Here is a 24,730-nt window from a genome sequence, read left to right as displayed (position 1 = left end):
TGGGCAGGGAAACCTGCACGCCAGGATGGGCAAGAGCTGGTTTGGGTTTGGTTAAGTCCTGCTTCCACGGACCTTCAGGGTTGCCCCCTGCCTCGTAAATTCACCAAGCTCCAGCACAAATTTGTTCTTCCCACATCTCCTCCTGGAAGGCTGCTCCAGAACTCCTCCGCATCCATGGCCAGGAACCCTTTTTTAACCTCCAGCACCAATTTACAGTAGATAAAGCTGCATCTTTTAGTTGATACAGCTTTTGTTATTTGTTTCCACACATACCTGCAGACAGCATACGCACCCCTCCCCAGTCTTTGTTTTGCTACCCTGACAAGTCAAGGTCTCTCTCGCTCATCCCTGACCATCATGGGCAGTTTGGGTTTTTTGTTCTCCTCTTTTTCCAGCTTGGGCTCCTCTCTCTTGAGTACTTCGGCAAAAAGATATGCAAAAGTCATGTTAGCAATATTAAATAGCACCTCATTGATAGGCTGGAGCTTTGTAGAAGCATTGGGAAGGACAAGAGGAAAGAGCAAGAGGAGTGTTTTCAATACGTAAAAAATGCACAAGTTTAGATGTCACAAAGAATGAACAGGAAACCTGTTTTAAGTCCCTGTCTCAGGAGTTGAATTTTCCAAAGCGCTGAGGAGCTCCTCCCAATTTCTTGGTCCTGGATTGTTTGTTCTGTTGTTTACAGGCACTCCTTCAGCACCTCTGGAACAAGATTCTGACCTAAGTGAACCTTCAGATTATTTGTACTGAATTTTACCTTTCTCGGATAAAACAGCAAATAAATAGCATTGAAAGAGCCTTGCAATTCAAGGTTGTGTTAATTTCCTGCAGAAATCTACAAGGCAGAGAGGGACAAAAAAAGAAGAAACCACCTGTTGAATGGCTATTGGAAAAGATGTGATTTTAGCTGCCTCTCAGTGGTCAATGCTTTACCTTGGTATTTTAAAGTAAGTAACAGTCCGTGCTTTTTGCTGTCTCTTTTATGTCCTTTCTAATTCCTTCCCCTCCCCTTCTCTCTTATACACCTATATATCACCAGTTGCCTGTTCTCCAAATGTACTGGAGAAATGCAGTGCATTGAACAGGGGAAAAAAAAAAAAACAAACACATTGTTAACAGCTTATAGGGTTTTCCCCACACTGAGAGAAAACTTATGGGGTGGACTAAACTGTTTAAATGTTTTGTACTACGACAGTAGTCCAAAAATATCCTGCTGGAGACTAGGACTTAGCAAATACACCCTTCCAGTGTTTTCTTGTACGCTCCATATTAGGCAGACCTAAGAGAGTCCCAGAGTCTGTAGCTCTCCAGCTGCATCACAGAATACGTCACTGTCTTCCTTTGGGCTGCTAGAATCTCCTGCTGGCTGTCACTATTACTTGCTTAATTAAGAAAAATAAATAAATAAATAAAAAGGCACTTTGTTCAAGGTTGCTCCATTTTTGGAAAGGCTTGTAATGGCTGTCTATTTGAATGTGTTTTCTACCTTTAGATCTGTCATCTCTCTCTTAAAAATCCAACCCCCTTCTCACCAGGGGAAACTGCAGAACTGGTACTGCTACAAAGATGTTCTGCTTGCACTAAATTTGCAGAGCAGAAGGATACATTCACTGTCAGAGAAAGGAAACACCCTTCCTCCCCCCTTGCAAAAAGCTATTTTTTGCAGGCGTTGTCATATCTTATCCCCAGGAAGAGCAGAGGGCTGTGCTAGGAAGTCCTCAGACCCACATTTGCTTCTGTTTACTCTGTCCTTCACAGTGCTGCTGTAACACTTACCAATGCAATGGAGGGCAAGGCACAACACAAAGAAAAGGTAGGGTCCTCTAATGAAAAGAAATCCTTGCAAGAGGAAGAAATAGGTCCCAGTTCTGCCTCTTAAATCCCACCACAATAATGTTTCCGCCGCTACTTACATTTTAGGGACATGAGGGGACTCAGAGCTCTAAAGCACATCATTTGTGCTGAACAGTTGCAGTACTTTGCCCAAAATAATTTGTGGTCCAAAACCCCAAATGAATAAAAGCACCATAGGAATCTACACATTTAATTAGAATAAATAAGATTCTGTGCTTACAGAGCTCCTGTCTATACGCACAGATACTAATTAAGCTCCGCAAACCTGAGCCTCTCCAGCCCGTTGCCTTCCATGGAGAATGACCCAGTTGCACTTTGTTCCATGGAAGAAGGAGGAGACACCCTGCTGCACAACACTAGTGAAGTACCAATCTGAAGTGTTTTGACAAACATTTTTCTATTTCCATGCATTTTACTGTACTATAACTCAGAAGTCACACCGACCTAGGGCCACACAGACACAAGGCAATTAAAAACTACAGTCAATACATACATCAAAAGCTTAAAATAACCCTCTCTCTTGGAAGTTTTACATACAGAAATCCTGGATAATAAAAATAAATAATAAACACATCTGATACCATCTAAAAGTATTTAAAGTAATGAACTCAATGTACACATGAATATAAGAAAAAAAAAGCCATTAAAAATAGGATTATTAGTAAAGTTTCAATTGTTTTGTATGTCAAAGAACAGGTAAAAATTCATTTTGCTGTCATTATCTACTGAAATTCAAGTTCTACAATAAATTCAAGGCAGCAATTTCTCAAAGATTTCCTTTGTTTAGGTAGTAGCTGTAATAATGAAATATATTCTTAGTACCACAAAAGTACAAGTGTCCACTTAATCAAAATTACTCAGTCCCTAACTCTGCTTATCACCTTTGCCAAAGCAGGAGCAAGGGGAGCATCGAATACAGCTAGGAAGAAGTATCTCCAGAACAGATAAAAACAGGTCACTCATTGTGTCTCTAGATACAATTACCCACCTAATTACACTTGGGACAAATGCACAGTTGTCTTAACTACAGGACAATGCATTTTAATTGTGACGTTCAATTCTTTGTAAACAAATTTAAAAAAAGAGCAAGAAATGTCACTAGAAAATGGAAATAGACCACACAATACTTATCTACAAAATAGCAAACCGGATAAACTACAGACATAAAGAAGCTTCTTAGATGATGAATAACTCTATTAATATAAAAACTATGCTATTTTGTTCCCATGTTTAAGCACAGAAAGCATTCTAACTTCAGCTTTCAAGGTAAAAATGCTTTTAATCAGGGTTGTAGCTACCTTACAAGACATACAGACCATGGTGTGATGAGCTATGATAATTTAACCATGCTGAGAATCTGCCCCATGATTTATATAATTACTTTGTGGCAGTATGAAACAAATCCCCAAGGAAGTAACACATGTCATCCTTGAAAATATTAAGCAATCAAGCCATGTTTTTATTATGTGAATGGATGCCTTTGAAAACAAGAATGCATGCACCATACTGTGAGGTAAAATCAAATAAATGAACAGAAATAATTCATTTCCATGTTCTAATCAGTGGAAACTGTAGTCTTCAAATTATCCTGATGTTACCAAGTACAAGTCTGGAGACAATAGGTTGACTCTTCTACTAAAATGAACATGAAATTGCATCCTAACTACACAATGAAGGCCAAATTAAACAGTCCAAGACTCTTTGTAAAGGCTCTTTCTCCTTATTCAGCCCTTGCATCCAACTGAACAATTAAGAGCAGCAGCAGATTTAAACAAAGCATCATACAGTTTTTAAACTCTCTAATCAAAAGCAATGTACTTATTTTAGGCAGAAGGAACATAATCTGTACAAAAACCTGTTCTCAATCAAGCTCTTCAGCTTCTAGCACTACCAGCAGATGGAAATTTGTGTTCCACCAGCTAAAGGGGAGTCTCTGGCAAGCAGAATGAAGAATGTGTATCAAAGACTAGAACTGCATGCTTGCTGGCTGTGTTGTATTCACACACTGGGGCTCTGACATCTCTGCAAGGACCCGAAACAACACAGTCACACTGCTCATCGCTATTATAAATCACAATCCATTCATTAGAGATGCTGACTGTTCAGAAAAAATCTAGCCCCTGCAGGCACAAGGAGATGGAAACAGAGCTGAGATAACGAGATCAGGTTAATACAAAATGTTTGAAATAGAACATTGTATTTGCATGAATATATATATACACACAATAATTATATGAGTAGAAGACCACGGGGCAGTGAGGATTTTTAACACTGAATCTACAACACTGCCTAATTTTTTTTTTAAGTGCATTGTTTGCTCTAGCCTTGCCACTTTAAAAAGAACTGTAAGAAGTTCAGAGAGAGGCAACAGCAATAACAAAAGGAATGAGACTGGTTTGGTGATAGATATCTACAAAATCAGGAATGGGAAAGGGGCTGAATAAGAATCAGTGGTGTGCTATATCTTCCAAAATAAGAACAAGTTGCATCAGTGTGGCTAGGAAGAGCTCATCAAGAATACAGACAAATTCGGCAGTTTTTTGTACAGCACAAAGCAGAGCTGCAGGTCTCTTTCCCAAAGGGTACTGTGAATGCTGAAAGCTGACACAGGTTCAAGATAACACAAGTTCACGAAGGAGAAATCAAGTGTGAATTACTAAGCAAGCAGAATCAACGTCTACTTCAAGATGCCCCTGTGCTAAATCATAATCTTAGAAGTACCATTGCATTGGCTCTGCTTTAATTTTTTCCTAGGCACGCACTTACGCTGCTGTTGGAGAGAAGGACCAGTTGAACCTCTGGTCTGACCCAGGACAGCCATGCCAATGCTATGTTTAGTATCTACTTGCAGAAAAAATTCCTGGTATTAGCTTCAGAGTCACTTGGAGGGATGACTGGATGGGAAGGCAGCTTTACAGAACAGGACATGGTGGACAACAAGCTGGCCATGAGCCAGCAATGTGCCCTTGCACCAAGGCAGCTAACAGTACCCTGGGCTGCTGGCAGCAGGTCGAGCAACGTGGTCCTTCTCTTCGCTTAGCACTGGTGAGGCAACACCTGGAGTGCTGTGCCCAGTGCTGGGCTCCCCAGTACAAGGGGACGTGGACATACTGGGGAGAGTCCAGCAAAGGGCCACTGAGATCATTAGGAGACTGGAGCATCTGTTGTACAAGGAGAAGGCTGGGACTATTCAGCCTGGAGGAGTCTCAGGCAGGACCTTATCAATATGGTTAAATAACTGATGGTAAAGTGTAAAGAAGATGAAGCCAGACTCTTCTCAGTGGTACCCAGTGACTAGATGGGCACAAACTGAGATAGAAGATATTCCATTCAAACTTGCAGAAAAAGCTTTGTTTATTGTAAGGGTGATTAAACACTGCAACAGGCCGCCCAGAGAGGCTGTGGCATCTCTGTCCTTGAACATATTCAAACCTCAACTGGACACAGTCCTGGGTACCCTGCTCTAGCTGAACCTGCTTGAGCCAGGGTTTGGACTACATGATCTCCCAAGATCCCTTCCAACCTCAACCATTCCATGATTCTGCTACATGGCTGATACCTCCCAAATTGCATTTGCCAAAGGACCTTCTCCAAAAAATAACCAGGCCTTCCTGAGGAAAGGCCAAAATCTATATTCATCTCAGAAAACACAGGTCACAAAACAGCCTACAGCCAATTTGTTGGCCCAGCTCAGGTGATTTAAACCTAGGTGAGTGGGAAGCTTGTTCTTCCAACTTCAGTTGGAGGGTACCATGTGACTGTAAAGCCCTTAGTGTGGCTGTCAATCTTATGTTTTGTGGTGGAGGCAAGAGTGTCTCTAAGAAAATGCAGAACTCTCATGATTAGCACAACCCGTGTTGCCTGTATATTCAATTTTACTTGATTAAGGAACAAACCAAATAGATTTTCTATAGATTATGTTTTCCATCCATTTATGAGATCACAACACAATACAGAGATACATTATCAAGACTGCTTTCCAATTTAAACCTGCACAAAAACTCACCAAACAAAACCCAACACGTATTTCACTTTGTTTCGCTATCAAGCATAGGGACTATGCAGTGCAGACAGCTACATGGCATTCTGACAACAACCTTATCATCCTTGCCCCAGCCTTCAAGAGAAGTGAGGAAGCATCACAATCTTCTGCTGCAATCAGTAAGACTCAAGTATGAGTCAAGCAAATTTTTTTCTTTGTTTTGATGGTATTTTTTGTTATTTTCATTAAATCTGGCATAGCGACAGAGATGAGGGTGCCCATTTCTTTTCCTTATAAATACACAATTCTCTTTCTTCTCCCCTGAACTTAAAAAGTGTTGAGAATTGCTCTAACTCGGCAAAGTGTTACGTGAGATATGCGCTGGGTGGGAGTCTTCTGAATATTGCAGTATATTTTTTGTTTATCTTGCACTATTACGTATAGAGCTGTAAGACTCACATCCAACATGCTGGCATTGATTTTCTCCTCTGAATCAAAAGTGAGGATGGTGCTGCACTAACTGTGGCTGGGAAAGAAGAAATTTCAATGTCTTTCTCCCATGACATACAGGTAGGTGGATTTGTGTATCACTTTACAAGGAGGTGTCATCTGCCCCGGCTTATGTTGTATTTTCTGACTTGGTTGGGTACATGTCAAGTTTTGTTTATCACTGTCCCAAAGCTGTGTATATCCTGATGTTATATAACCAAATTTGGTACATACTGAAAGAAGCAAGCCGTGGTTATTTGGTTGAGAAATGTGCTGTCAGAGATCAGCACCTGGCATGGTCGACTACTTACAGTGCAAGACAAGGGACAGGGGCTAAACTCTTGTTTCTGGACCAGTGAAGATACCTACTCAGTGGCAACTCCATCAGCCCCCCAGGAGGGAGAAGTGCTCTATGATCTTTGCAAGCAGGCCCCAGAGAGAGCCTGTGGAAAGGAAGGAGAAAAACAGAGATGTTCTAGTGAAGGAAGACAGAAACATGTGAGACAGAACAAGAAGAAACGTGGAAAAAAAAACCCCAGCAAGTTGTGTTTCCTGAAGAGAGCTGTGATCTTACAGTATGTACAGTTACTGTGGGCCAAGCCAAGCTAGTTGTTTCTGGTACCAAACAGTTGTTCAACCAAAGAAGTATCTCCATACATTACCAGGAGTACTTTGGTACGTAAGTACACTCCCAATAGTCCCAAAAACTGATTCTCTGTGGTTTTTCCAAGTGAAAATAGAACCCCTCAACAATTGTGCTTCCTTAGATTAGGTATTAGCCAGCGGTATTTACTTTGCAAAGGCCATTGGCGGAGTCTTAATACAGCTGTAAGGATCCTGTGACATCACTTATAAACTGCAAGTGCTAGCAAGAAGCAGCACAACTACATGGCATTTCCAACATGCCTGTGGTTTGCTAACCACAGTATTGGACACAGGCTGCCAGGAGCCCCTGGGATGAAGCAGAGCATGCTACCCACCTCATCAGATGCTCTCAGCACCACAGCCCTGCTCCTCCCCCTGGCAGTACGCTGGATATGGAAAGCACACTGACGTGACAGCTGTTGTAAACACCCTACAGTCATGGTAAAACATAGCCCTTTTCAGCTATGCAGAGAAAGGCCTTGTGTTTATTATGGTGGTGACTCTACCCTCTGTAAAAGTGAAGTTATGGACACCCGACGGACTCATTCATTGCTAGATCTGTGCCCTTCATTTAAAGCCAGCAACGCTCTTCAGGTTGGAATTTTCCAAATATACCTTTGACAACCCAGTTCTAAAAGCCCATGGGAAGAGACATGACTACTTTGCTAATTGATGCTGATACACCAGGGAGAATCTGCACTGTCTACAGCAAGAGTTTTTGCTTAAAGTGGACTAGGTCAGTTGGATGGCAATACCACCAAGTCAAACAGTAATTCTCTCAACCAGACCTTCTTTCCCTAAATTATTACATATCCACAACAGTTATTACTACAGTGGCAAAACTAGGTACTCAGATGTTTGGGGAGACCAGCACTGAAACAGCATGTGTGAATTTGACTTCAGCTGCCTGTGTATGTCTTGCTTAGTTTCAAGCTACTTGGAACTAGCTGATAATCTAGTTTGGCCTCTTGCATAATCCAAGACACACTTCCCTCTGGTAGGAGGACTGAACATATTGTGCTCAAGAACTTGTATTGTTAATAACAGTACAGCTAGTACTTGGCTAATACATACATTTCAGAAAGGCATCGAGTCGTCTTCTGATGGCTTCAAGGAGATGCAGAATTTACCACTTGTTACATTATATCCTCAGTTGCATAAACCATCTTAAGTTCTCCATAAGGACACTGTTTCATTCTATACACAGGACAAAAATCACTTAGCTAGCAGCCATTCAATATTTTATTTTTGCCCTTTTTATTCGATGCATAGCCTTAAAAAACTTGTTTACTGCACATGATTCCAGCTCTGTTCTGAAGGCAGAATGATTAATTTCTTTACAGGCTTTTCTATAGTGCTCATCAGATGCTTCTAACTTGTTATGTGCAATTTCCTTGCTTTTGGAAAAACATACAAAGGAATGACATTATGTGGCATCCTATAACTACTGCCATGATTCACATCAGCAGGGATAGACCAGACCTTAGCTAACAGGTGGAAACCACAGGCTGCCAGCATGGCCAAGCTAAAGGAGATGAGGCACATGCTTAAGTAAGTGATTTTCACTGATATTTGCTGGCACTAGGTTGGGAAGATTCAGAATTTTAAGGAGAATGCAGACTATGAAGAGGAAGGACTCGTCCACGTTCCTTTGTCTCTCTCCTAAGACCGACCCTTCTAATTCACCCTTTCCAACATGCCGACCCATCAACCCAGGTGTCTCGGCCCGGTCCCTTGACTCAGTTGCATTCTTCTTATCTTTCTGGTCTTACCCAGTGTTACCTATCTTATTGTATCTTATTTTCTTCCTATCCTTATTTGTCTCACTTTGTTATTGAGTTTATCTTTCCTCTTTCATACTTGCTTATGGACTGAGTTTCTGTCTCCAAATTCCCCATCTCCCTGTCTTTTTCATCTCTCCTAAATTTCACTCCCATCCCTTGGCTAAGAGATGATGGAGCTCACTGGGGTTTGAAGGGAACGAGCATTCACAGACTCCTTAGAGGTTTCAGAAATATGTATCTATTAAGTACACATAAAATGTTTTTTAAAGGTTATCATTTGAATAACCTAGGAATTATTTTCTTTGGGATGGTAAAAAGCAGACTAATGATGTTACAAAGACCACCCATTCTTGACCAAACCTGGAGACACTAAAGCACAGTAAAGAAGACATCACAGAAGCTTTTAAGGTCTCTTCTTTAGCCCCATTTTCAGAAACAGTTAAGTCATGTTGGGTGACATTTTCTGAAGTAAACTGGGCCAGGACAGATATGCATCTCAGAAATTTTTATTCCAAATGGCTATAGTTTCAGAAAATTGCAAGCAACTGAAAGAGGAAGACACAGTACGTGGTTCTGCCCATAAAATGAGACAAAAATGAAAACTATTAGTATAGTGTTGGCATCTAACTTGATGGCTGCTCTAATATCAGTGACTTGTCTGAAACTCTGATGCTAGCTGAGCAAAGAACACCATTCTATCTTGCCATGTTTTTACTGACTGATTTTGTAAAGGCTGGATCACAGTAATGAAGTAATATTGCCCCATATAAGCCTGACATACGCATAGCTGTTTTGCAACCTTCTCTTGACATATGCACCGGCTATTCACTTGCTGGTTTTGCACTAAACATTCATTATGACCAAATATCTCTTCCCTTGCCTGTAGGTTCTACTATTTTATCTCAATTATAACTTCACTTCAGATTTGCCCTCTTTTGCACTGATAACCCTTCCGTTTTGGAGTGGCCTGCAAACCTCATCAGGACCAAATTTATGTCAGGAAATACAAATCTGTTAGCAGAGACAGAACGTGGTCACATGGATAGAGAATTCCTGTAAGAATTATATTAGTCAAGAAAGACCTCTAAAATCCCAGAGAGACCTACTAAGGGCTACAGTTGCCAAGACACATCTTTAATGAACTGTGATTAACTGTTCTGATTTCATAAGAGAAGTGGGTTTTGGTCTTCCACAAAGCTCTCTGTATTGTTATTTTTATTAAGCTCAAGGCCCTTTGTCAGTAAATAAGCTTGTTTGGGGGATGGTGCAACAGAAAAAAAGCTTGCTGGATAGGAGTGTTACCAAAAAAACCCCACAAATGTGGAGTCACGGCCTGTACACAAGGTTGGAGGCTAAGCCACAGCTTAAGACAACAACAGATTAATTTTATAATAAACTCATTTGAGTAGACACAAGACTCTAACCCAAGGTTTACAAACCCTGGATGTATCTGCATTGTATATCTATATCCTATTGTTATTTAGTTTAGATATTTCAAACATCAGTCATACCACTTATTTAAAATGCATAACAGTTAGTAGGAAAGGCAGCAGAGCAGTGAACTGACTTAAAAAACCATCAGCCTTTGTCAATTACAATATTTACTTCTGACACAAGTCCTAATTAGCTAAAAACATTCAATCCAGTCTTAAAATAGAGGTTTGAGCTACCCAATTTATTCTTGGAACAGTCACTTGCTCTCAGAATTAGGAAGACAACGGCATCCAGAGCAAGCATGAACCTTCTCCCCTCTTGTTACAGTTAATCAGGAACATAAATACTATAATGGAGCTGAGCCCCTGCAAACTCACCAGGCTGTGCATAATTTCCACTCCAGCTGGATTCACTGTGAGCGCTTCATCATACAATTGCCTAGCCTCCTCCAAATTGCCTTTCATCTCTGCGAGCCTCCCACGCATGTACAGTACAGCATGAGATGTGGGGAAAAGACTCGCTGCCTCCTGGATACAAAAGGCTGCTTCTTTCAGATGCTGCTGTTCCATGAAGAGCTCAGCTAAAAAACAAAAAAGACCTTTCCATTAGTTGAAATAAGTCAGAGACCTTTCTTCACATTCATTACATATAATCGCCCTTAAGCATATTAAAACATGAAGCCATGATCATGCACAGTGCTTTACTACTATGGTTAGTGGATTGACAGAGTGAATTGTTTGGGTTTTTTTTAATGCTAAGGGCTCTATACAGATGTTCACAGACATCTTTAGGTGTTGTCCTGACAGAGGACGGCCTTAAGGATTCCTCAATGAGGAATGTAAACAGTGCTGAACTGAGCCCTAAGGAAGCAGGGCTGGTAGCCACTTGGAGCCATCTTTTGTATTTCCAAATAATCTGAGGGAAAAAAAGAACAGAATAAGCAGTCACTGTCTAACTGAGAACTTTAAACATGTCAGAATAATAGGATATATCTGACTGAGTTGGACACTAGAAAACTTTTAAAAAAGAGTATGTGCACATTTTAAAAGATGATTAAAGATGCTTATTTGTCTAGTTTATGAGATAGCTGGCTCTTAAGTTTTCAGATACTATTAAAATCAAAAGGCTTGTATCATAGAGACTTTTATTGTTTATTCACACATTTATTTCCTCATACATACTCTAAAGGAAAACAAAAGAGAGCTCTTGGAAGAGACTGCTCAGTCATTTACTTTCTCCAACCATCAGCAACTATGTTAGTAGTTTTCTTAGGAAAAAAAATATAACAGGCATACTAATGTGCTTTACTGGCAATTTGTTAATCAAATAATTTCTCATGTAAAACTTAACACTTCATAACATATCTCATGGCTAAACTTTAACATTTCTGAGGATTTATTATGCATTTAATCCTTGCAAAAGGTTTCAAAAGTAATACTCAATTTTCACTGCCACGTAACTGAAAAAGAAAACTGTATTTTTGGATACATATATACGTATGCATGCACATTCATATATATAATACTCTCTCTTCAGACAGCAGCCATCTTTGTTCCATAAGCTGTTTGTGTTCTGCATGTTATCACTGCAAAAGCTCCAAGTCTCTTCTTTTGTTTCAACTGATGTGGAAATGCAGTAAGTATTGACAGCTCAAGAGTCCAATTTGAAATAACTAATTCAGGCTCCAGATTTAGATAAATAATTCTGAAATTAGACACGACCTTAAATGCCCTGACTTTTAAAGGCAATGAGTATTCTCAGGAAGTCTCTGTGAGGGGGGAAATTAGCCTGAAAATTACTCTTAAATAGCTTTGAAATCGTCAGTTTCAAAATGTTGGAAGACCCAGATGACTGTGGGGACTTGGCACAGTGACATGGAGCTTGCTGGGTAGAGGTGAGCAGGAGAGCATCTCAAACGCAGTCCTTTTGCACCATGGAAAGGTTCCTCCTTGGCCTATCTGACAGGAGACTGAGACCACAAATAGCACTTCTATTGGCACAGTGCAAATGATCATGCAGTGAAATGAGAAAGGGGTTGAATATCATTCCTCATCTGAAGGGGTCCTTCTGGAAGAAGGGTGAGACACTGTCAAGAAAACGTTCAAATATTTCTTAGACGTTCCCAGGTTGTGCTACAGATAAATGTCATTCTCCAAGGCTGTCAACATGAGCAAAACATTAGTTCCTTGGTAAGAACTACACTCTTTAAGAGTGACTCATCTACATTTCTCTCTGGTTAATCATTATAAGATCTCAGCATGCATCCCTTCCCTTGGCTCCAAGAGGCTGCAGCTATCTATAATAACAGAAAGCAAAGCCATGTACCTTGTCAAGCTGAATATGTGCGCAGCCTTATTCAAAAATTTGTAGGACAGTATTTTACTTGCACTTCCCAAGGAACAGAGCATTTTCCTGCCAAGTGCTGCAGAGCAGCCGATGCCTTGTGTGTGGCAATAATGAGGATGGGGATGTGCAAGGTGACAACTCACAGCCTGAAGATAAACACTTCATTTGCAAAGTTAGCACAAACTTAGCAGCACAAAAGAAGGAGTGAAATCCTGGCACTGTTTGAAGTCAGCAGAAGTTCTGGATATTGCCATATTAAAAGCTCTATTAGCAACTAACAGCATAACGTGACTTGTTTCATTTCAGAGAAGAATTGGGAGCAAAGGGGTTTGGATGTGAAATCACGCACAGCCGATGTTTCAATGCATACAAAATGGAGAGTACTTTATTTTCTTTCAACAGTGCCTGTAAATCTTCTTCAGTAATAACAATTATTTAGAGGAAGTGCAGCAACACAGAATCTAAATAAGATCTACAAATTGTATTTTATGGTATGGCAATGTAGCATATTAAAGTTCAGTCCATTTCTTTGCAGTTCAGCATGATTTAATGGTGTGGGAGGCCTAATTTGCATAAAAAAGAATGAGAGAGGTGCCTTTGGGTTATGAAAGGAGTGCACTCACTCAGCTAAAAATAGACATTAAGGGAAATCTTTAAGGCCTGCATTGAAAAGTGTTTTCTGTGAACTCATTTGTCACTTCTATTATGTACTCATTTTATTTTCAGATTAACAAGATACAAAACATGGAATAAAAACACAGCTAGAGGCAGAAATCAACCCCAAAAAACAAGAGCTCATTAAATTTATCATGGTAATACTCCTGCCTCCTCAACGGTACTGAAAAAGCTGGAACACCTGTCTTTGCGTTACCTTGGTTAACAGACTCCTGTCCACTGGATTATTCAGCATATCTCCTTGTATCACCTAATTACGCCGTAAACAGACATACTAACCAAATTAGCAGCCCTTGCAAGGAAGTTCTGTTATAGATACGTGGCACCTGATTCCACTCCAATGCAGAGGGTATCTTCTCAGGTTGACATAGGCAGAGAAGGTCTGTAATCCTCATCCAGTACAAGCTTCGGTGTTCCAGGGAAACCATTTACGAACCTCCAACTATGGAACTACATTGTTCTTCATACTGACATTCTTCACAGCTTTGAATCCAAAGGCCATGTTTGCAAGCTTCCTTGCTCTCTCAATTAAAATCATCTTTATAAAAACCTAAACAAATGTACATTCTGTTTTGAACTACGTACCACCAAAGGCTGTCTGAATGCTACTGAGCAAAGAGAGATGGTCATCCTGGATGCACCACCTCTATTAGCCTCTCTGGAGAAACACTAGAACCTCCGAGTGTGAAAGACTGTTTGGAAATATTTCAGCATTTTTACCTATAGGTATGGGCTAAAACTTTGCACTGCAGGGATGGGCAAAGAGAGGATGAATTGTGTACTGTCTCCTTTCATTCACTACTTGAAGCTTGTGCCTGCAACCAGTGAGAACATGAGCAGCTATCCAGCTGACTCCAAGGTCCAGCCTAGCACAATACCTTTCTTTCCCATATCCACCTTACACTTCCCACTCACGCTCTCTGGAAGCAGCTTTTTCTGCTGTTCTTCCAAACAACTGTCCTCTTCTTGTGGCTATAGCCTCCTTTGTCTTGACTTGCAACTAGACTTCCACTGATACACCAGTCTTAATGCTGGGCCCAGTCCCTGAGCACAGCACTTGTCTCCACTCAGATTATCATTATCTCCTAAGATGAGCTCCTGGTTCTTCCAGCTGTTTCTGCTAGCATTTAAGCTCATCTACAGTGAAGATCCTCAATTAAGTGAGAATTCCCAGAAGCATATAATCAGCAAGTGCTCTCCAAAGACCAGTAACTAACGTACAGACTGAGAGTACTGCCCAGAACACTGACAAAGCTGGCTCTCGTACTCTCAGGCTCTTTTTTTTCTGTCTCCAAGATAAATTATTTGACAGAGCTGTGTTAGGGAGTCCATCAGAGGCGCAACAACAGTGTAATGTAGGAATGTGTGCATCACAGTGCTAATCTGAGGAACGGAGCTGCCTCCCATCACCTTGAACGCTGACTCTATTCCCCATTTCCTAAGTGTTTCAAAGCAATGTCAATAGTGATTGTGCTTGTCACCACAGAAGCAGCAACAACTGTAATTCTAGCCAAAAACTTAAATTTATTTGAAATTTATTTCTGCAATGTGAACAACCCAAGAGGTAAAATTTCATTCCTTGTGAGTCACATCTGGTGTTACCCAAGATGCAGCACTTAACTCCCACAAGCAGACTGCTCCACATCACTCGGTTGTGCATGCCCGCTGGATCTAAAGCACTTGTCTACTCTCATCCACCCTGAAAATGCTACTGCACAGTGACATGGTCAGTGCAATGTGGCCAGGTGACCAGCAGGATGGTGCAGCAGGGAGCAGCCCTTCACGCTTTAAGAAGGTAAGAGCACCCATGAGGATGTGTAGGGAGGTAATTTCTGTTCCACATCATCTGCCTTCAGGAGCTATTAATGCTTGTTACTGCAGTAGCCCGTAGCCAGTTGGAAAGACCCACTCCTGTGAGACAGCTCTGCCTTCACCAGTGACTATGGAGCTATTATCTTGACAAAGGGTTCCCCCCCGTTGCCTTTCCTTTCTGGCAGGTGACACTTAGTCATTGTTCTGTATTATGACACCACCCTGCACACAGTAGCTTGACAATTTGCAAGCAGATTATATGGAAGATTCCTCAAGCCATATCATGGCTGCAATAATTTCTTCTGATGCAAACTTTTGATACAGACATTCAGGAGAGCAGAAACTGACATGTGTCTCCAGCCACCTGAGCTCTGCTGCTTGCTCTTTTGAATGAAACAACAGATTTAGTCCTCAAAGGGATGCAAATCGGTAGTTAACTGAAGTCCAGGGACCCACTCCAAATTTCCAGGCTTTGCATCTCACAGGGGCCAAAATGTCCACTACACATTAGAATGAAAATTTCTGGAAGCAACATCGAACTACCACAGGTTACCTTCTACACTAAATGGCATGGTCAAAACATTACTTGAAATACTACAAGATAGCTGTGTTCCTGAAGTGGGGCCCTGCTCACCGGTGAGGAAACAGCTCTTTTCCAGCTGGGAGAAGTAAGCCACCACCTTGCAGGCAATAAGGCCACCACTGATAAAGGCGACATAAAAATGCTTCTGTTGGAAGGGCACCTTTTGGGTTTTCTTGTATCCTCTCTCAAAACACGTTACTGGCTATAATCAAAGAAAGGACTTCTTAGTCTTCATATTCCAGCCAAGTCTAAATTCCTGTTTTCTCTCTCTGGTATGAATAAATGTCCTGCTTCTTTCTTGATGACTGTGTACACTTTATCACTTGCCCAAAAGTTACCGAGCAGCTGAGGAAATACCAGTATTTGGGAACCTCTGTAATTCCCTGGGTACCACTGGTAGCACAACCGGTTTCTCTCCATCTCTTGGTGAAGCATCAACAGACTGCTGAACAAAAGAGCATAGCCAGTTGCTGCCTGTATCCTTCTGGAGCCAGTGTTCACACACATGCACGTTTGTATGTCCCAGATTTCGAGAAATGGTATGTGCTCTCTGAAGATCACCCATGCCAACGGATTATCAGTCCACAAAGTTCCACATCCTGCTCCAGCAGTGAGAAATATCCAGAAGCCTCGGGAATGGGGGAAGCAATCCAAAATGCCCAATACCAATATAAGGCCAAGACTCCTTTTGACTTTTTAAAATCACTGTTCACAGAAAATAAAATAAAATAAACCAGGCTAGAGAATGTAGATGAAAAACCTAGTATGCCTCTGAGGACATTCAGGTGAAGAGATATGGGGAATTTGGTGATCCTTAGCCTGCAACAGAAAAGTCTAGTACAGAGCTCGCTAAACCAGGAGGCTTAGCAGAACCACTGCTGGCTTCTTCACTTCACTAGTAACATTTCGAAGGGGACCAAACCAGCTCACTCTACCATTTCTATCTCCAGTGTAAAGTGTTCTGAATCCCTGCTAGTCAGTAGAGACTGCAGGGCAGCCATCTTTGCAGCACACCTTTGTTGTCCTCAGTAACAGCTGTGCAATGGAGGGCACCCTCCTGCTCCCCCTCGCCAGGCTCCAGCTTTTCATACTGCTTTGTGTCACTGTAAAGAGCCACAGAAATCAGCAGCACTTATGGAGCTCAAGAGCTCAAGCAATGATGCAAACCTTTGATACAGAAATTTCTAAATTTGAAATTCTAAAGTTAGAAAGCAGCTAAAAAAAAAAATTAAAAAAAATATTATAAAATAGAATTAATTCAACAACCAGTGCTGCATCACAGGACAGCATCTGGCACCAGCTATTCTGGCAATGGCAGTAAAGATGTCTCCCAAAGCTGATAAACACCTTTAATATCAGAGCTAATAACCTGAGGGGGTTTAGGATCGCAAAAAGATGCGGGAAGGAGGAGCATTTAAACACCCGTGCACAAGCTGTGCAGACAGGAGGGGCAGAGGGGCCTGGCCGTGCCCGTGCTGCCGCCCGCGGTGCGGCTGTGTGGCCGCAGACCAGCCGGCCTTGGAGATCCCAGCCCGCTGGCCCCGACGTCACGTTCTCGTGGAACAAAGCCCATCTCCCCTAACACAGTTGTTGGTTTTTTTTCCCCAGGAACTGGCCCATATGGAATAAAATAAATAAATCACAAGTATTTTGTGATGGGACGGAAAAAAAATTTCCTGCTGTACATAACTCGGGGGAGCAGATGTTTTTCCATTAGCTCACTGCTCTCTGCTACACTGGCTCTCTTTACATTTCTCGTTCATGGCATGTTCTTTAGAATATTTTTTTCCTAGTGTCAACTAGCATGTTACTGAGACAGCAGGTAGCCCACTCCAGCCCCACTGTAACTACAAGGAACAGTTATTCTAGTAGGTTTTTTTAAATGCTCCTAGCCTTAGATCTACCTGGTGAGGTCTGCAGGCTGTGCTTAGCAGGCATTTGGCCAATCTTAGATCAAATTACCAGACCTACTTTGCTGTGAGTGGCCATATTTGGTAAAGTATTGGGTTAGTCAAGAAGCTAAATTGTCAGATATGAAGTACTAGTAAAGACAAACGAAGTGGACATTGTAGTTAAAAGTAAAGCTTATAGCAACAGGAGCTGGAATATTAGAACTCTTATTAAAACTGGTTTGCAGCATTCTAAATAGTGCATACAGTTATTACTGCCTGGAAATATAATCACACATACTTCAGATAAGAAATCACTCCAGTTACTCAAAGAGCTTAAAACTATTAGAACTATTTGTTTCCACTACTGACACACTTTGCTCTCTGGGTCAAAAGTGATCTTACAAAAATGTCAAATGAAGGTAAATTTTTGTCATAAATTTGAACCATTTCAAGTCTATTTACCTTAGTCAAACAGTGTGACTGTATTTTCTAAACAGAACAGAGGAGTGCTGGCACTATTTTAAAAAGGAAATAAGAGGTAGAAATAGTTCCTAGGTCAGACCTTTCTCTTAGTAACACAAGCAATTTTATCACCAGTAGTCTCGAGGATTCCCCTTGCAGTTCTTCCTGCAAAAAGAGGTGGAAGGAGTTAACAAGCTTTGGTAATGCTGCCAAAGTTCCTTCTGTTCTCTCAAAGTTGAATTCAAGCTCTCAGTCACAAAAAGCAGAACAAAGAGGAAAAACCGGCATATGGATCCCAAAAAGAACACCTGTCCCAGAGCTGCAGCACAGCAGCATGCACACTGCAGCACCCTCCCTTAGTACTCCTTCAAACGACCCCTTAGGGCCAAAAATAATGTTTGTTTAGGCTTCTTAATATTAAAGCCTAACTAGACAACTCTGTCCTTTTAAGAAGCCATTACATTTCAAGAGGACTGGGAGGTTATTGTTAAAAGGGACCAGACAAGCTGTGTTAATCACAGTCTTTGCTGCAGAACACTTGAGAACAGAGTAATGCCTGTTAGCATTCCTGTAAGCGCGCCTGCCGCAGGGAGTGAACAACCTCTCTAGTCTTTGGGGACAGCAGACCTTGTACTCTTCCCAAGCTAACTGTGACTGTCTGCAGGGAAAACAGGAAGATATGGAAGCCCACTGAAGAAATGTGCTAAGTACCCTGCTGCAGATGACTGTACTCCCAGCTGGTCCTACAAGAGATGGCTGGACATAAGATTAACGGTGAGAATTCACAGTTTTATTGGGATGTGTGAAAGAGAAGACAACTCCTCCTAGAGACCAGAGATCCATCGAGTAGCTCTTTGATTGCTAACAGTAAGCTACAAAAAATTTCTTGCAAAGCTCCGCAGGCACTGCTGCAAGGAAAGCCAAGGTGCAGCAGCCATTATATAGTGCAGCACATTTGGATTTAGCAGCTACACTTCCAAAGCTGCTGCTTTTTTATCTTACCTACATAACGGTGCTGGTCATAAACCCAGAAAAGTTACAAATAAAAACCACTAAGTCTATGTCCTCTTATGCATGAGATAAGTATCTTTCTTACAGGACAAAAGAGCTTAACTATTTGCACAGGGTTTACAGTCTCACTCCCTTCAGCCACTGTTAAAAGAATGCAAATGTTCTCAGGCAATAATGGTGAGTGCAACAAGGGCTCTCCAGTTCCAAGGGACTGAGGATGCTTCTGCAGAAGGCAAGAACTCCTGTTGCAGCTGCAGCTGGAGGGTGACACGGTAAAAACTCCCCCACAAAAGCACCATCTGACGGCTACCACCCACTGAGCATCCCCTTGCAAGTATCTGTGCTGGCTTTGCGGCCTGGCCTGGCCACAGGTGGGCTGTGAGGATGGGGTCACATAGCTGCAGGACAGCTGGGTTTGGATGCCCTCTTTCCAATCCAAGTGCAGAAAGCTCCAACTGGATCTGTGGGTTGGTACCATTAGGTTTTATGCCTCGGGACATGAAGTGGCACGGAAACTGTAATGGCTCTAATGGATTCCAGACGATTGCAGCCTGGTGCCCTAAATCCATACCCACACACAGAGACATGGCCAGCTGCGTCCTGTTAGTGTCTGAAAAGGACGGATGCTTTGTTATAAATTTACTGTAGTATGAGGTTAGGAAATGGTAATAATTTTATCTAAAGATTTATGATTCACACTAAAAAGGTTAAAGTGTTAATGACAACAAAAACAACAATACACAAGTCATTTCCCAAAGGCAGATTAACATTTTTGCCCTTTAGAGATAGGACACTGAGGTATGCAAAAGTTAGGCAACTTGCCTAGAGTCACCAGATGAGTCATTGACTGAAAAAGGACACGTCCAAGCTAAGCTAAACCTGATAGAAATCTACAGCACACTGGTGTGATTCTGTCATGAATATGAAGGGACTCGCAGGGATCAGAATATTACGGTAATCGCCTATTGCCTTCCACAGCTATTAATTTTGGGCTGCGCTGTAACGCAAAATCACATGACTACCTCAACTGTTTGTAACCATGCATTTCTGTTTAATCAGTTGTTTATGAAATATCTCTGTTTTGGAAGTTATTAACTTGTTATGAGTGTGCCTGTTCCTTCTTTCCCCTCCCCTGCCAGATGGGAATGATTCAAATATGGGGAGTCAGCAATACCCTTTTGGACTATTGCACTTACTAAGCCCAGTGTAAGGTCTGGCCCCCTTCAAAGAAGTCCTCTAGTTTCTCAGGCACTGTGCCCTTCTCCACAAAGACTACCCCAAAACACCTGCATCTCACCGTATCCCTCAGGATACCAGAATGCAGTGACTTCCCCACTACAGCAAGAAGAGAAAGGGCACTACCTCACCAAGAGCTCATTAAGATGCATCCATAACAATAACTGGCTTCCATAATGAAATCACAAAGCAGTCACTGTAGGTATTTCCAGAATATCAATCCTGATACAAGACTAGTTAAATGTAGGCATGAAACAAAACAAAGATTTAAAAAAATGACAGGACAGAAAAGTTACAGCTTATAAAAATAAATTATATCTAAAACAATTAATTAACACCTTTGAGAAAGCTAGTTGATTTATGCTGAAAAATGATTGTAGCAATTCACAGGTAGGTCATAGCAAGCACTAGGTCTTTATTGCTTTTGTCTTTTCACACAGCAGCAAAAATGTAAAGTGCCTAGAGCTATCTGCAGGATGATGGACAACAGACACCTGACTACTCATTACAATGAACTCTGGGGTTTTTTGCTCCCCACCAGCCTCCTCTGCAACCTTAAATCGGGAGCATAAACTGAATAAAGCAAAAACTTGCTAGTGTTTTTGAAGCCCACAGCACATCACTGAAATTTACACATAAGCCATTAAGCGAACATGTGATTAAGTTAAAGGGTGATGAATTCCATAAGGTAACTTATTTTCTTCTTTAGTAGTTAGTCCAATTGTAACAAAAAGAACATCACATATTTTGTACCAGAACTGAAGTCTAATTGGTAGGAAATGGCCCACAAAAACAGCTATAAAAATCTTTGCTGAGAAGTAGGGTGAGACTGCCAGGTTTTATGTGAGAATTGTCCATTGTACAGATTAGCTAAATGAGAATTTGAAAGGTTCTCCTGCATACAGAATAGCAAATAATCAGCAAGGTTCCAATGGGTTCTGCTTGCTTTTTTTTTTTCATTGCAAATTGTAGCAGACACATCTAAGAAGCAATCACAGCACTCAAATGTAATTTCAGGTGCACAGCTGTGCGCCCAGTTGTGGAAGAAAAGCTGTGTCTCTTAAGAGCAAAACTGCAGGGTCAGAAATCTTTCTGTCCGTCCTGAAATGGTGGAATACAAATGGCAGAATGTACTGTGCAACCCTATTCCTCACCGAGTGGCCTACATAAAACCCTTTCACCAGTTTGGAAACTGCCTCTGGACAGAGTTCCTTCTCACTGTTCTCTTTTCCCTTTACATGCTCTGCTGTAGCATCTCAGCACAAGTGTCTCAAACTGACATGCAACCTACAAGTCCTTGGGAGATTCAAACAGTCAAGGATAAAATGAGTGGAGGACTTACTCTTCTTAATAATTTTCACTTAAACCTCAGCAAAGACTGGAAAGCTCCCACTTTAAACAACACTTTCTATGTGGTTTGCCCAGTCTTATTACAGGCAAGCACACAGGAAAAGGAGAGTTAAAATAATTGTCCCTACCCATTTGTTAATGAAGAACTACCTATCTACCATCTTCTTTTAACAGCATATTTTAGTGATGTCTGAAGTTTTCTGTGTGTTATGGAAGACACAGAGGTGAGCTGAAAAATCGCACTACTCCAGTATTTTATTTTTTTATATTGAATCAAATAAGTGGTATTAAAAAAAAAAAACAAAACAAAAACAACAGCTAAGATAGATAGATTTCCTGCTAGAATAAGGACATTTTCAACTCAGCTACTGATTTCAGCTTCTCCATTAATATTTATTTCATCTCATTCACCACTGGAAGGAAGAAGAAATACGAGGTGGTCCAGGTCTTACCAGCTTGTAGCCAAATCTGTTCAAGAGCTGTCCACAGCTGCATAGGTCCTTGCTTCATTGTACTGCTCTGCATAGTTATTTCAGACATGGCCTGTTCCAGTCTTGATGCAGCAAGGGACGAGGCTCGCTGTGATCCTATGGACCAAAAAAACAAGAACAATACTGCATTTCATAATTCTTTGGGATATTTCTTTGACTAACTAAGGCAGAAGGTCTGATTCTCCACTCCCTGCATCACTTTTATGTAATAAGAACTCTACTGAATTCTGGTGTGACCAACTGGAGAATCATGTTTTAGAAAAGGTTAATTTACTGAAAAAAACACACTAAATTACCCAAAGGCTGCAACTCAAACAAGTGAATTAAGAGACAGACAGTAATTCTATAAAGGTCTGCTTAGCATTCATCAAGGAAGCAACTGTATTTTGCTCATTTGGAAAGCAGAATTCTACCAGCAAGTATTTCCCACAAATACTTATTAGTAACCTGTTTTATAAGCACCCACACTGTCACCATGCAATTACAAAACATGGCCCACTAATGTAAAATCTTAGTACAGCATTACAGAAATGCTTGGCACCATTCACACAGCACAGACATCTCAAGTGACATGAATATTGTTCTACTGTTGTAGAGGCAGCACGGTTTCTCATTTAACCTTGGGGAGCAGAGAGCTCAGCGCTTCGACTACATTAACCTTTAGTCTGTGCTCTAACATTTACGCAAGAATCAAGTATTTAGTGCCCACATCCCTGGAAACAAAACACCACAGCAAAAGCTACTCCCAGGAACAACGCATGGACAGAGACCACATTCTCCAGTACAGCAAGCGCGATTATACCGGTGAGCCGACCTCTCAGAGGGATACCAAGAGGCTGGTAACAAAATAAGAAGCTACAAAATGAGTTTTTGGAGTTGAACTTGTAAAGCTTTGGGAAATAAATATTTTAATATACACAGGTTTAATGTGACTCTAAGATCGATAAGCTCTTTCTCCTGAGAGCTGTTGTGACTGAAGCACTTGTGCTCATCAGCATTACTCTTCAATCTGTCCTCACAGGCCGACCTTGCAGACCACAAGATCCCGGAGTTAAAATCCCACATTTGCTCACCACAGCCACACTGAGGGAGCAGCAGAGCCTAGAAACAGGTACTGGGAGAAGCTGGAATGGCTCTGGGCAAGAGAAGGGACAGAAAGGCAAAAAACCTGTTGTGGGGCATGTGCACTAAGTGGTGTCTCTGGGACGGACAGCATGCTTTTCCATCCGGCAGGTGCTGAAGAGAGGGTTGCCAAAGCACACCTCCTGGCCACCACACCATCACCTGGGGCCAGGGCGCCAGCTTGCAGAGCAGTGCAGTCCCCTGGCCATGCTCCCCTTGGCCAGTACTTTTCTGAGCACTGACCTGAGAGCCAGCTTTCTGCCTGGAGCGAGCAGAGGCTCATTTTCACCCCACGCTTTTTGCAACGACTCCCGTGCAGCGTGGGACAGGATACGGCCCGCAGCTCTACCGCAGCCGGCACTGCCAGCCTCCGAGAGTGGCCACAAGTGCAACTGGAAGCCTAAAAAACTGCAATGGGAAATATTTGTCCCATTATCTCACCACTAACTAATGTCATTCATTTTAAGGCGGAGAACTTCAAAACAGCCTTGCAGCACAGGCGCCTCCCACAGCTCCCTTGGAAAATGCTAATGTGCTCTTCCGAGATGCATTTCTTAAATTCCTGCATATTTTCAAAGACATTCCTGATCTAATGTTCTAAGAGATGACAGTGCAGTAATGTAGCAATTATGGCTTTAATGGCAGGAAAAGCCATAATGCTTTGCATGGAGAATTTATTATATTGAACAGTTTATTTAATGGATCCATCTTCAGCCTGTTTCACTGCACAGGATTCCTCCCCCTGCCTTGCCCAGTCAAACTCCTGTCCCACATCCCTTCCTCCACCTGGGAGAAATTTCACTGCAACTTCCAGGAATTCCAAGTCAGACAAAGGTTGTTTAACACAGGGAAAACTACCAGGCACTCACCCCCAAACACAGACAGCTTCTTTGCAGGGCAGAGGTAACAAGAAAACAGCCACGTGAAGAGCCAATGATGCTATCAGGAGCACTCTGAACTTAGGGCAGACCTCTTGCCTTCTAGGTGGCAAAGTAACTTGGAAAAAAATTACATGGGCTTTGGGGATTTTGCAGTCAGCCTAACCAGATTCTTATATTAGCACTCCTGATCATGTTAATATGTTTCAAAAGCACTTCTGTGCCAAGCCCGCTGTCTTTCAGAACGGCTTTCTGGAGCTGTGTTTCCTGCAAGCACCCCTATGCAATGCTGGTCTGATTGCATGGGGTGGGCAGATGGGTTGGTGTTTTATTCACATCCTCACAGAGCTCAGGGAAATCCGCCCTTCCTTACAAGTCAATCCGAGGCGACTATGTCACTACAAGGCACCTTTGTGCATTTTGAAGAGCTTCACACGCTGCTGTGAGGCTAAACAGCCAATTAGGATCTACCTAAGCATCCTTCCCTCACAAAGCAGGCTTTACAGGAATATTGCTATGAGCTAGTTGCACCTGAAGGAACATGAGCTAGACGCTCACTCCTGTTCTCCTTCTCTTCATTAGTCGAGTAGCTGCCAAGAGGGGAAAGCCTGTGATTTGAGGCTGATCTTGCCCAGCGCTGCGGGCTTCAATCTGCACAGCCATAAAAAGGGAACCCAAGTTACT

The 24,730-nt window shown here is 41.8% G+C and overlaps 1 protein-coding gene across 5 annotated transcripts in view; it reads right to left on the bottom strand.

Moving 5' to 3' along the window:
• TTC7A (tetratricopeptide repeat domain 7A) overlaps positions 1-24,730 on the bottom strand; it is a 195,344-nt gene that overhangs the window by 48,122 nt on the left and 122,492 nt on the right. For all 5 annotated transcript variants that reach the window (XM_071806103.1, XM_071806101.1, XM_065833824.2 and 2 more), the window contains 2 exons: positions 22,008-22,142; positions 10,566-10,768 (listed from right to left, as the gene is read on the bottom strand). In XM_071806103.1, coding sequence (XP_071662204.1) covers positions 10,566-10,768; positions 22,008-22,142 — 338 coding nt within the window. The remainder of the gene's footprint in view (positions 1-10,565; positions 10,769-22,007; positions 22,143-24,730) is intronic.

Source organism: Patagioenas fasciata, chromosome 3 (assembly GCF_037038585.1).
Source record: "Patagioenas fasciata isolate bPatFas1 chromosome 3, bPatFas1.hap1, whole genome shotgun sequence".
In the NCBI taxonomy this organism is placed as follows: domain Eukaryota; kingdom Metazoa; phylum Chordata; class Aves; order Columbiformes; family Columbidae; genus Patagioenas; species Patagioenas fasciata.
This window is presented reverse-complemented; position numbering and strand designations above follow the sequence as displayed.